At 39.3% G+C, this 11,424-nt stretch overlaps 2 protein-coding genes across 2 annotated transcripts in view; both read right to left on the bottom strand.

The window, feature by feature from the left end:
• The window catches only part of LOC144657636 (melanocortin receptor 4-like), a 6,007-nt gene extending 1,156 nt beyond the window's left edge, over nt 1-4,851 (bottom strand). The window contains exons 1-3 of the mRNA XM_078517989.1: nt 4,796-4,851; nt 1,131-1,585; nt 1-800 (exon numbers count right to left, since the gene is read on the bottom strand). The exon at nt 1-800 is cut by the window's left edge and continues 1,156 nt beyond it. Coding sequence (XP_078374115.1) covers nt 343-800; nt 1,131-1,581 — 909 coding nt within the window. The 5' untranslated portion in view covers nt 1,582-1,585; nt 4,796-4,851 and the 3' untranslated portion in view covers nt 1-342. The remainder of the gene's footprint in view (nt 801-1,130; nt 1,586-4,795) is intronic.
• Nucleotides 1-5,086, bottom strand: part of LOC144658493 (adrenocorticotropic hormone receptor-like) — a 40,385-nt gene extending 35,299 nt beyond the window's left edge. Inside the window, exon 1 of the mRNA XM_078518921.1 lies at nt 5,070-5,086. Coding sequence (XP_078375047.1) covers nt 5,070-5,072 — 3 coding nt within the window. The 5' untranslated portion in view covers nt 5,073-5,086. The remainder of the gene's footprint in view (nt 1-5,069) is intronic.
• Between the last annotated feature and the right edge of the window lie 6,338 nt (nt 5,087-11,424).

Below are 11,424 nucleotides of genomic sequence, written 5' to 3'. Positions count from 1 at the left end.
TCGCACTTAAGTTGGCTTATCCAACGAATGCCTTTTCCCACACAATTGGCAAGTTAAAGGAAGAGGCAGGACAAGTAATTCTCCCCTAGATAAAAGCTTGGCACGTGACCAATCAATTAAAAACTATTGCAATACCCCCTTAAATGTTCTACTGTTTATATTGTTGGACAAAGTGGTACTAACTGTCAGGTCTCTGGTTAAAAACCGTTGGGTGACCTTTCAAGTTAAAACTACTGAGCAGTATTCTCTTGTGATACCAATTATTTTGATGTACAAAGAGGTTGTACCCAAAAAGGTGGTTCTTCAAAAAAATGAGTCAAATTTGTACTTCAGCATGCATCCTTACGAAGCACAGGTAGACTTCAGTCCATCTCGTAGCTCTTTGTTTCTCAAGGTGTAAACTATAGGGTTTAAAGTAGAGATTAAGAACACCATTGATAACGCCCACGGTTGCAAGGTAGAGTACACCTTTGGAAATAAAGCCTGGATCATTTTGTTCAAAATCGATGGTGCCAGGGACAGCAGAAGAAACAAACAAACAATGAACATGTCAAAAGCCACTTTTTTCTCCCGCCGAAATACCACTGTCAACTGTAGTGGTACAACTGCTCCACTGAGTTGGTTGTTATGGCGACGAATGGCAAAGAACATTCTGACGTGATTGACAATGGGAAGAACAATGAAGATAACCGCACTAGTGAGGAAGAAAATTAATCCGGGCAGGGCGGAGAGAGCAAACTGAGCGATGACACTCAGCAGAAACCAACTTGCTCCAGTAAGGGCTATTCTTTTAAATGTATCTATGGAAATTAAAAAACATAAGAATTACTTCAGGGAGTGCACAGGGTGAACGAGCTAACGAACGAAAAAAGGAATAAGTGAATGAATAAATGAATAGATGAAGGAAGGAAGGAAGGAAGGAAGGAAGGAAGGAAGGAAGGAAGGAAGGAAGGAAGGAAGGAAGGAAGGAAGGAAGGAAGGAAGGAAGGAAGGAAGGAAGGAAGGAAGGAAGGAAGGAAGGAAGGAAAGGAGGAGGAATCAAATCATTTGGCCTGCCAAATGATGCAGTTGAATCCCGGTTAACGAGTTAACGGGGTTCTACCGTATTTCAAAGCTTCTGTAAGTGTTACCTTTGCTTGTCACACTGGTGCGATACACCATTGGTCTGGACAAAGCAAAATGCCGATCAAAGCTGATAACAGTTATAAAGACGAAGGACCATCCAGACGTTAACATCATGGAAGCATAAAAAGCGGAAAACAGATTATGTTGATTACTACATGATGAAGTACCACGATGAATTATTAACCGCAGAGTTACGAAAATTGGCTGAGCTGTTAAACTTGTCAGACAATCAGTAGCGGCCAGACTGCACATGAGGATGTTGCATGGCCTCTTTAAGGAAGGTGATTTGATGATCGTCACAATGATGGCCAGGTTACTGAGTATTGCAAATACACAGCATGGTACGTTTACTGCAGCCACCAGAGCATCGTTGATGTATGAAGCAGTACTGTTTCCCGGAATTCCAAACCACTCAGGCACACCACAGAAATGGCCGCTGCTGTCCTTTTCAGCCATTTTTCTATGAAAGAAAAAATAAACTTTTATGGCGTCCCGTTACTTGGCAATTGTGGTTGTTGTGCTACTAAATGTTCCAAGTGTTTACAAACGCAGCCTTTTCGAGAAAGGTCGTGCTACAGAAACGTACCGCACAATCTCTCTCCTCCACAGGAGCCTTCGGATACTAAGATTTTTGCTTTTTTTTCGGTTAATATGAAAACTCTTCGCAGAAAACACAGCCCTACTTGTAGCAACACACTTTGAACTGATTTTCGCCGAATTTCAAGCTGTCAAAATCGGTGAGGGCTGAGAAATTTAACAGTGTACCAGAAAACGACAAGGATGTTCGAGAAAACGACAAGCTTCTGGCAGAGGTTCACCACGCAATGGATCTCACTTCTTAAGCGCCTGCATTCACCCAGCGGATTTTCATAACGAACGCCCCATCGGGAACCGCTGCGGAGGAGAGAGCCGCACAATAACGCAAGGTATGATAGAGTGCTTAGCCTAGTTCACCGTTGCTTGTTCGAAGTAAATGTACTGTGTTTCAGCGAGATGGCAGAAATAAAATGATACTCCTAGAAACGTTGTCGGATAGACAGTCCATCCTCGGACATTCTACGAAAAATGGCGCCAGATTGTTCTTCGTGTCCCCTGACCAACATATCAAAAGTTCACCAAAATCTACCCACAGGAAAACGGTTAATTCATGGTTAACGGTTAATGGTCGCATGTTTGTGTTTTCTGGAATTATAACAAAACATTTTGTCTTTACCTTTGTATTTGTTAAAACAAATCATTTGTTTTATAACATGTTATTTCTCTGCAAAGACGTGTTTTCCATGCAATGCTTTCTTTTACAGACTGATGTTTGGGTGAAAATATGTTTTTTCAGAGAATTTGAAATACATAAAAAAAAGAAATAGTGAATTTTAATGTAATTTTAAAATTAAAAATTAGTAGATGGACACCAAAACAGTCCACTGACAACCTGGAGTGCTCTTGCGTGGATTCAACTGTCTGGTGGTATTTAAAAATAAAACAATAATAATAATAATAATAATAATAATAAAATAAAAGACTTATTTAACGAGGGTAACATAGTTCTGGCCCAGTAGAAAAAACATAATAAATAATTTACTTCCTTCTACCCGTTCTTTAAACCTCTCAAACTTTCATTGAAATCGTATCAGGCAGTGCACATAAAACACGTATTTGAAGAGAATTTTAAAATCAGTCAGGAGGGTTTTTGCGTAATAGTTTTGAGTTAATGTGCCTGTAAGTGACACTTACACAACGTCAAAAAAAAGCCGCCGTTTTTAGTTTATTGATATTAGCTAAGAGCGACGAGGAAATAAATTATTTTCCCCAAGGTAGCTTTTTTTTACTACATGTTGTTTTGGGCTTTTAACAACATATCTATAAAAGATAATCTTCTTGTTGCAATTTGTTTTAATTCTATAAAACAAAACAAAAACAAAAAAACAAGCGACTATTTTAGAATTATGCAAATTGGCTAGAAACTTTTTATTGATTTGTTTTCTGCTTTTTGGTAGACTTTTGATATGTCGGTAAGGGGAACACAACGAACAGTTTGGCGATATCGGACTTTCTGTTGCAATTAGTTTACATTTTCGCAGCATATTAGCATATGTTTGGCAAGGGTCCTAGTCAGCCCCCGTCAGCTCTGAGGGTAAATAAATTGTATTGATTGATTTAAGGTCTAAGTATAGAGTGACTGGACTAAGATGCGATAAGCCTACGTGATTAGACCGAATGGTCGTCTAATATTAGTCGAAAACAAATCTACAAGTTCCCTTCCTGCCTGTGTTACATTTGCATTTGCCTGGTGCTTTCACCTTTTGGAAAGTTTTTCTTAATTTTATTTTGGCTAAAGATAGTTTGCATTACTGGTTTAAAATTAAAAGGAAAAGTTCAAAAAAAATTTCATGTCGTGTAAGTGCGTGCTGCGGTTTTCTTTTTTCTTTTGCCTTTCGGTACTGGTGCGTACGCTTTCACACTTCCTTTTGAAAACCTTTTTCCAAACAGCTGTATATACACCCAGCCTTTTCACTCTTAAGGTTATCTTCCTTTAGCTAGCTATATTTCTGTATTGCAAGTCAACTTTTTATGCGAGAGCCCATAAACACCATTATGAATTGAACTTATCGTGATATTAAAATGTTTGTACAGGGCCCTCGGCTAAAAATGTGCTTTTTTAATAAAAACCTCCTGGAATGAGTCAGCTTATTTGTCCCAATTTGCCGAATTAATTTGTTTTGCATTTGGAATAAATTGTAATGAACTTTGAGACTTTGAATTTAAATAGATTCGTTTAATTCGTACTATTTGCCTATATACAACACATTTTTGTATCGTAATCTAGATGGAAACTTTGTAAAGGAAATCTTGTATTCTCCTCTTCTCTTCGAAAAAGGACTGATCAAAGTCTAATGTATATTCGATTATATTTAATGTTCCTATCACGTGATGCATGAAAACAGTTTCTAGTCTTATGTAATAAAATTCGGTTATGTAATATGTTCTCACGTGTAAGCGCTTGTGTGCGTTTTCTAAAAAAGCTTGAAAAATGGAAATTTTGCTTATAAACTTACTTTTTTGTCGGTAATTCGTAAGCTTGCTTTGTTGACATTAAGATTGCTTGCGAGAGAAAGAAATGGTCAGCAGTTCGCTTTCCAGTTAAAAACTAGGAAAACTTGTGCGAGTTTAAAAAGAGATATGCACATGGACAAGGAAAAAACAAAGAATATCAAAACGAAACTCTCGATGCTTAACAAAAAAACATATAATCACCTAAATAAATATCCTTTACGGCATACAATGTAGATATAGCAAACAAGCAAAAAATTACATTTATTTATTTTCTGTGACGGTCTTTGGACGCTTTCTTGGCGATAAATTATTAATTCAAACGTTTTTGCAGACATTTATTCATAACATTTCCTTGTGACCTGCTTTCCTTTCATCGTTTTGAAACACTAGGTAGAGTGACAGCTGTGAATTGCAGGATCGCGTAGTTTAGCCAGCCTTACAAAGTTCGCATTAGGCTCGCTACGCCACAGCATGGAAAATAAAATTCCATAGAAATGTACGCAGGGCAGAGCATTATTTCACGAAAAGGTAACCTACAGCTTTGGACTTTCCTGTTAAAGATTACACCCCCGTACCCCTTCACCCATATTAGCGCAGAAAAAGTAGCATGTGCATGTACCTTCTCAAATGTTCCCACAGTTCGCATCACAAAGTTCGATTCAGCTCAAACCTCTATTTATATAGTAGATCTGGTCCCCCAGTTTCAAAAATTGATCATCGAATCAAGCGTGCAGATGTTTTTCGACATCCGCCGCATTCGGATTGTAAAAGTTTAATTTTATTACCGCGGAAGGGAGAATTAATTATTAAGCCGGAAATCAAATTGATGTACTTGTATCTACTAGTTTCATTTAAACAAAATTTAAGAAAAACATAGTTTTTACACTGCTTACCATATAAACTTATTCGATTATGTCCTCCTGATTCTTCGGTTAAAACTCGTTTGAATCTGTTCAGGCTTCTTTTAATATAGAAAAATAAATAGCCCTTGATGTTGACATTTTAGTTCAGACTCACTTACAGTAATAGCTTGATCGGATATTGGCTTAGAATTAATTTACGAAACGCAAGCATCTTTCAGTCGAGTTTTGGAGTAAAAAACACTATAAACTAATTAACACTGACAGCATTTTCTAAATGGAATACCATGTTAGATTGCAAGAGATGTTTTACATCGAAACATGTGCTATTGAAACATGTTTCGAAACATGGGCAACTCTAACAGCGCGGGCTCTGCTTGTCATTCGCTGAAGAGCGCAAATATAAACAGGGACAGCTGTGTTGGATTAATCTGGTTACGAACGTGCCAGGTTTAATTGAATCACAACTAAAATTCAAACACAACACGGAAATGAAACTAAATATATAATGCATTTATCTATAGCTGAAATTTTTTCATTATGCAATTTCACTACTCTCACTGCAACTCACTCACAACGATTTTTTTTCGTTCAAAAACTATCCCCAGAGTCGACAAACAGGAGAGGATGAGATTACTGTGATTATATCGTGTAATGAACGATTCCTGTGCAAAAAGTCACATGCAAAAAGTCACATGGATTTTACACAATGAACGAAGTTTGTTTATAAGAATAACGACTTTACTGCTTCTCTTAAGTCTCTGCTTCGGGACACAAACCAAATAGGGTTTACCGAGGAGTTCAAGTACACCATCGTGTAAGCCCAAGAAAACAGAAGGTTGTGAATTTGAGAATTTGGCGATGCAGTCAAGGTGTGTAAAAAACCCGGAGCTATTGTTACAAAAAGGAGAATGGTGACGAGTAACATGTCTTTAGCCACTTTCTTTTCCCGACGAATAACCGCTGACAGCTGCTGAGTAGCAACTGAGTCTTGAACCATCTTGTTCTGTCTACGAATAGCAAGGAACATTCTGATTTGGTTGATAATTGGAATCACAACAAAAAGTACCCCGCAGATTAAGAAAAGGATGAATGATGTCGAGGGAGGCGTAAAAAAGTATAAAATGAATGTCCAAACAATCCAACTCGTTGCGGTACATACGGCCAGTTTAACCGCTCCTGTGAATAAAACAAAAAAGAAAAACAAGAACATATTAAATAGATTTAGCCAAGCCTAAAAGCGGAGCTCCCCGGTTTTTTATTTTGCCCTTTTTGTAAATCCGAATTTACTAATCGTTGACAGAAAAATATAGGACTTTGAGCCCAATAGAAACCATGTCAAGCGGTAAACTTCAAAAAAGCATTCAACCTCAATGAGTTCTTAATCTGAGCCCACGATATTGTCATGTGATACTGGTCAGCGGACACCTTGTTTTGACAGCTGCCAATTGACCATAACATGGAGGTCCAATATCAAAGATGAAAGTTGAAGTTAACCTATGTTGGGGCGACGTAAATAAGTCGTTTGTCGTTCGTCACTAGGGCGCACGCGCCCGCGAACCATGCTGCTAGCCATGATGACCATGAAAAACCAAAAGCATGGTTCTGTTAATTTTCTATGTGTATGTGGCTCCGCTCTTCGGGCCTATGGGCCGCTGGGAGCACAGCTATTAAATAAATAAACAAATTACAGTACAAAATCTTGGTTTCTGTGGGCGTCAACAACAGCTAGTACCCAAACTATCTCAAGAGCTGGTCCATGCTACAACACATACGTCCAATGGTCGTCTATTATGAGTGATAAGGAGGATTATACTAGGGCTTTAATGTAAATGTTGCAATTCAGTTCATTGGCTGAGCTATCGTGCCTTTTATTCATTAGCATAACGCTTTGACCGCCCCAGGCGCAGATCTTGTGAAGTTTGTGTGTTTTTTAAATCACTCGCTATGGATCAACAACCTACCGTTTTTAGTAGCGTTCACTCGATATATCAACGGTCGTGATAGGGCATAATGACGATCAAAGCTAATAACCACAATACTGACAAAAGACCACCCTGAAGTTAGCAGCAAAGTAACTTCACGTAGCACAAACAGCTCTACCTGGTGCGCACACGACCAATAAATGCGACGAAGCATCAAACGCCATGCAACAAATACAGGCTGAGCTACGGCGCCGGTCAGACAGTCAGCAGAGGCCAGGCTACACAGTAGAATGTTGCACGGCTTTTGTAAAGCGGGTGTTCTAATCACCGCTAAGATGATTAAAAGGTTACTCAGGAACGCGAAGACACAGATAGGTGCATTAACTAAAGCAACAATTACTTCGTTTAGCTGCGAGAACGTGTCATTCTTTGGAACTGGAACCCACAAGGGAAGGCCACACACGTTGGTGCTGAAATTGCTGACCATGTCGTCTTGAAGCGGGCGCTGTAACACAAGAAACAGAACAAAAATTTCCGTCTCATCATTTAGCGTTGTCTTTATTTAAGAGTCAATAACCAAAACGCAATTTACACAATGAAGTAGAGAGAACACGAAGGAAATAAACGTAGCCGGCGCATGGCGTGGGAAAAATGGCGCGCAGTACCAAGCCGATATGGTTTTGCATCTGATTGGTCAACTAGGTACCGCGCGCTTTTTTAAACCAATCAGAGAACGTTGTAATGTAGAGCCAAACCAATTCCGGATCACTTCCGTCACTCTATTGACAATCGCTACTAAAGACACAGACATGGTTACACGGCACAAGCGAATACAGAATGCAAAGTACATGGTGTGTGCGAGTAGCAATACGGCAATATTTCTAACCAGATTATCCTGCAATTGAATAAATTGTTTAAACGAAATCTTTCGGAGATCGTCGTCTGATCTGGTACGTGATGAGGACGAGAATCACAAATTGTAAACGATTTGAAAAAAAATCAAAGTAAATAATTAAAGGAAGTAGATGACAGGTGCGTTCCCCGTCTTCGCTGAAATTCTTGTCACTGAACACATCCAAGCTAATTTATCGAAGAAAAAAACTTGGCAGAGGCAGTACAATGCCTTTTAACCCTATTCAGACCGGGGGGGGGGGGGCTTTTGAGGCCCGCGCTGACTTTGAACTTTTATAACTTTTTTAAGATTTAACCAAACGCTGCCAAACTTTCTGAGTTTTCCTAAAATTTATCTGGCAACAAATTGGTAGGGTTGGATGATGTGTCAGGAACTTGACATTACCATGGCAACGGCATTTTGACAGGCATGTTTTCCCAAATTTGTAATTTTGCGTGTTTCTGTTAATAAAAATCAACTTAAATGGCATTATTTTTACATTTTTACGGGTTTAAAGCACATTTTTATTCATTTTGAGTAGTTTGCAATGATTTTGGGTGGTTTTCTGGCATTTTGGAAAAAATTTTGAAATCCAAGATGGCGGATCCAAGATGGCGGCTGTTTTGACATCATGATGTAATTGTCACGTGATGTGACGTCACCATCCCACGTGACGTATACCAAAAGAAAGAGTTTCGGACGTACAATACATCCTACTAGTAAACGTACTCCGGGCCTCGCGGCTCTGGTTTGCCTGTCGGACTCAGCCATCGGTCCCTCGACGGCCCTCCGCGGACGTCCACTCCACCCGCCGCACCCCCCCCCGCGGACACACCACGCTCCGCGACGTCTGCTGCCGTGGCTGCGCCGCGGGGGCTGGGGCTGGCGGCTCGGTGTCTGGGGGTGTGCGCGCGCTCAGTCGGGGGGGGTTCGTGTCTGCTCGGGTGCACGCGGGCGCCAGGGGTGATTCTCTGGTGGGTCCGATCGCCTTCTGCCATGGGTTCAGAGTGGCATTCGCAGTTCCGCGTTTGCTGTGGCGTGGGGGGGGTCGGTTTTTTCGGACGATGTGAGGCTCGGATTCGCCCCCCTGCGGGCCCCCCCTCGTTCTCTGATGTTCGCGCCTCTGCCACCGCGCGCGGCGGCCGTCGCGTCTCCCCACCGCTCACATTTTTTGCGGCTCCGATTTCTCCCGCCTGGCCCTTTGGGGACACCCGCTCGCTCGGCTCGGCCCGCTGCGAGGATAAGTTTCATGGTGATTGCTTAAATATTCTGGAAGTTACAAGCCCCCCCCCCCCCCCCCGGTCTGAGAAGGTCCAAAAAAGCCCGGTCTGAATAGGGTTAATACCACTGTGTTTCGCTGGTACTTCTGAAAAATTGACCCGTCTGCATTGACTGTCAATTGTGATCTGTCAATTGTGATCGGTTTTTTATGAGTCAATTGAAACGACTCTCTTTAATCATGAAGGTTATTGTGGCACGTTATTCTGAGAATTCATAGATTTTATTATTTTTATCAAAATGTAAGAAGGCCCATCGAAAAAATTGTTCATTTTTTATTCACCAAACTAATCTGTCAAATACGAAATTATAAGCATTTAGCATTAATTTCTAATCTTGAAAAATTTAAAACTTATAAATAACTATAAATAATAGAATATTAACCACTTATTTTAATAATATATCGTGTTTTTTTTTTTTTCAGGCTCGACCCAAGTAAAAACACCAGCAATTGCATTTTGTGGGCAACTTCTCGCAGTGTTTTTCGTTGCTACTTTGTCCAATTCTGTCCAACTCAATAAACCACAAGACGGCTTTCTTTCTTAAAAATGAACAATGTGTGTTGGGAATTCGACAGGTGATAGATATTCCTTTCAACCCTGAGTTAAAACTTTAGATTCTCCACAATCACTGCCATACATTGTTTTCACTGTTTGTTTGGAGAATTTAGACTTGCCGTCAACATCGTTATCAGGTTAATAATTTTCTTATGGTTTTTAGGTAGACTATCATTTCTTATTTAACAGCAAAGTTTTAATTTTACGATATTACAGTTTAAGACAAATAACTCGGTTTACACCAGTCATAAAGAATAAATTTCTACAAAAAATCCTGAATTACGCCGGGTTAAGACATAATCCTTTTCTCGTGGAACATGTCTGCTGATAGCTCGCTCTCAGATCAGGCTTCGTCTACAAAAGTAGTTATATTTGACTGATGTTGTTAGTGTTATAGATCCATGTATTTTAATTTGTATAAAATGACAGTAAAATCATTTTAGTGTGTACAGTTTGTTATGTCGTTCGCTTCGTCGATATATTTCCGTGCGTTGATATGCCCCATAAATCCACTTTTTAATTAAAGCGGTAAACGTAAAGAAGTTTAAGAAAAGAATATATTTATATGCACCTAGAATTTATGTAAGAAGCATCAGTCCGTTTTACGTAAATTTCCATTTTTTCGGTCTGACGAATCTCTGGTCAGTTGAAGAGGAATTCAAGCGTGTACTCAGTGGTTTAAAATCAGGTCAGCTCCTTTCTTCAGTATACTGTCCAATATTCGTTTTATTTATTTTGCCCGATTCAATACTCTTATTTACAAAATAATGATATCACTTGCTTTTGGAACACCAACGTTCCTTAAAAATGGAATTACGTTTTAATCTGAGATTTTCTGAATGGCTCGCCATTTCGGTTTTTTTTTAATTCCGCGCTATTTTGAAAATGGTGCTCTACAACGTCTTGATATTTTAAATGGACGTACTACCTTCAGTTTATTTCCAGTAAATTTCAAATTACAATTAAAAGCAAATCAAGGCAGAACAAACACAATTCGCGCTTATCTTTGATTGGTTCTGATGTTTGGCCATTGGTAATGGGATTACCTGTACCAACGACAAGCAAATATATTTACACGGCCTTTTCAGTTTAGTGTCTTGATGTTGATGGCTGCAAGTGAAATCTTCCACCACAAAATATATCAAGATCTGGTTGAAATATTGCACATTTTCACGGCTGTACCATTTTCAAAATAGTGGAACTTCGAAATGACGATCCGTTCAGAAAATCTCAGATTAGAGACCAGGTTGCCTCGCTGAAGGTTGAACACGTCGCATGTTCAACTTTTAGCAGGGAAACCTGGCCCAGTGAAAGTTTGCATGAGAACAAAGTCTTCAGTTGGTCTTACCAAGATATTGAAAAACAGATGGTCATATATTTTACTGCTTTGAATAACAAAAAAATAGAAGGATTGTTGTGTCATAAACTGCGCAACCCTTGTAGAAAAAAATGTTTTTTCTTTCTATTTATTTTATTTTGTGCGACCAGTCAGTAGCATTAGAGACTGATCTTTGCTTTAGAAAGGTTAGTTTGTTTTTGTTCGTGTGAATTATAACTTTCAGTTACTTACTATTTTGAATTTCAAATCATGAAAAGCGAAAATCCTCTTAAGCGAAATTAACGTAAGCAACACAACACTCAGTCTAGAGATTAGCGTTTGAATGAGCGCGAATTGTATTTGTTTCGGCTTGGTTTGCTTTGATATCGTACACTGTATTACAAATAAATGGAATGAG

The sequence above is a fragment of the Oculina patagonica genome, chromosome 6 (assembly GCF_052425735.1).
Source record: "Oculina patagonica isolate OP01 chromosome 6, crgOcupat, whole genome shotgun sequence".
Taxonomy (NCBI): domain Eukaryota; kingdom Metazoa; phylum Cnidaria; class Anthozoa; order Scleractinia; family Oculinidae; genus Oculina; species Oculina patagonica.
The sequence above is the reverse complement of the archived record's forward strand: the minus strand, read 5'-3'. Positions and strand labels throughout refer to the sequence as shown.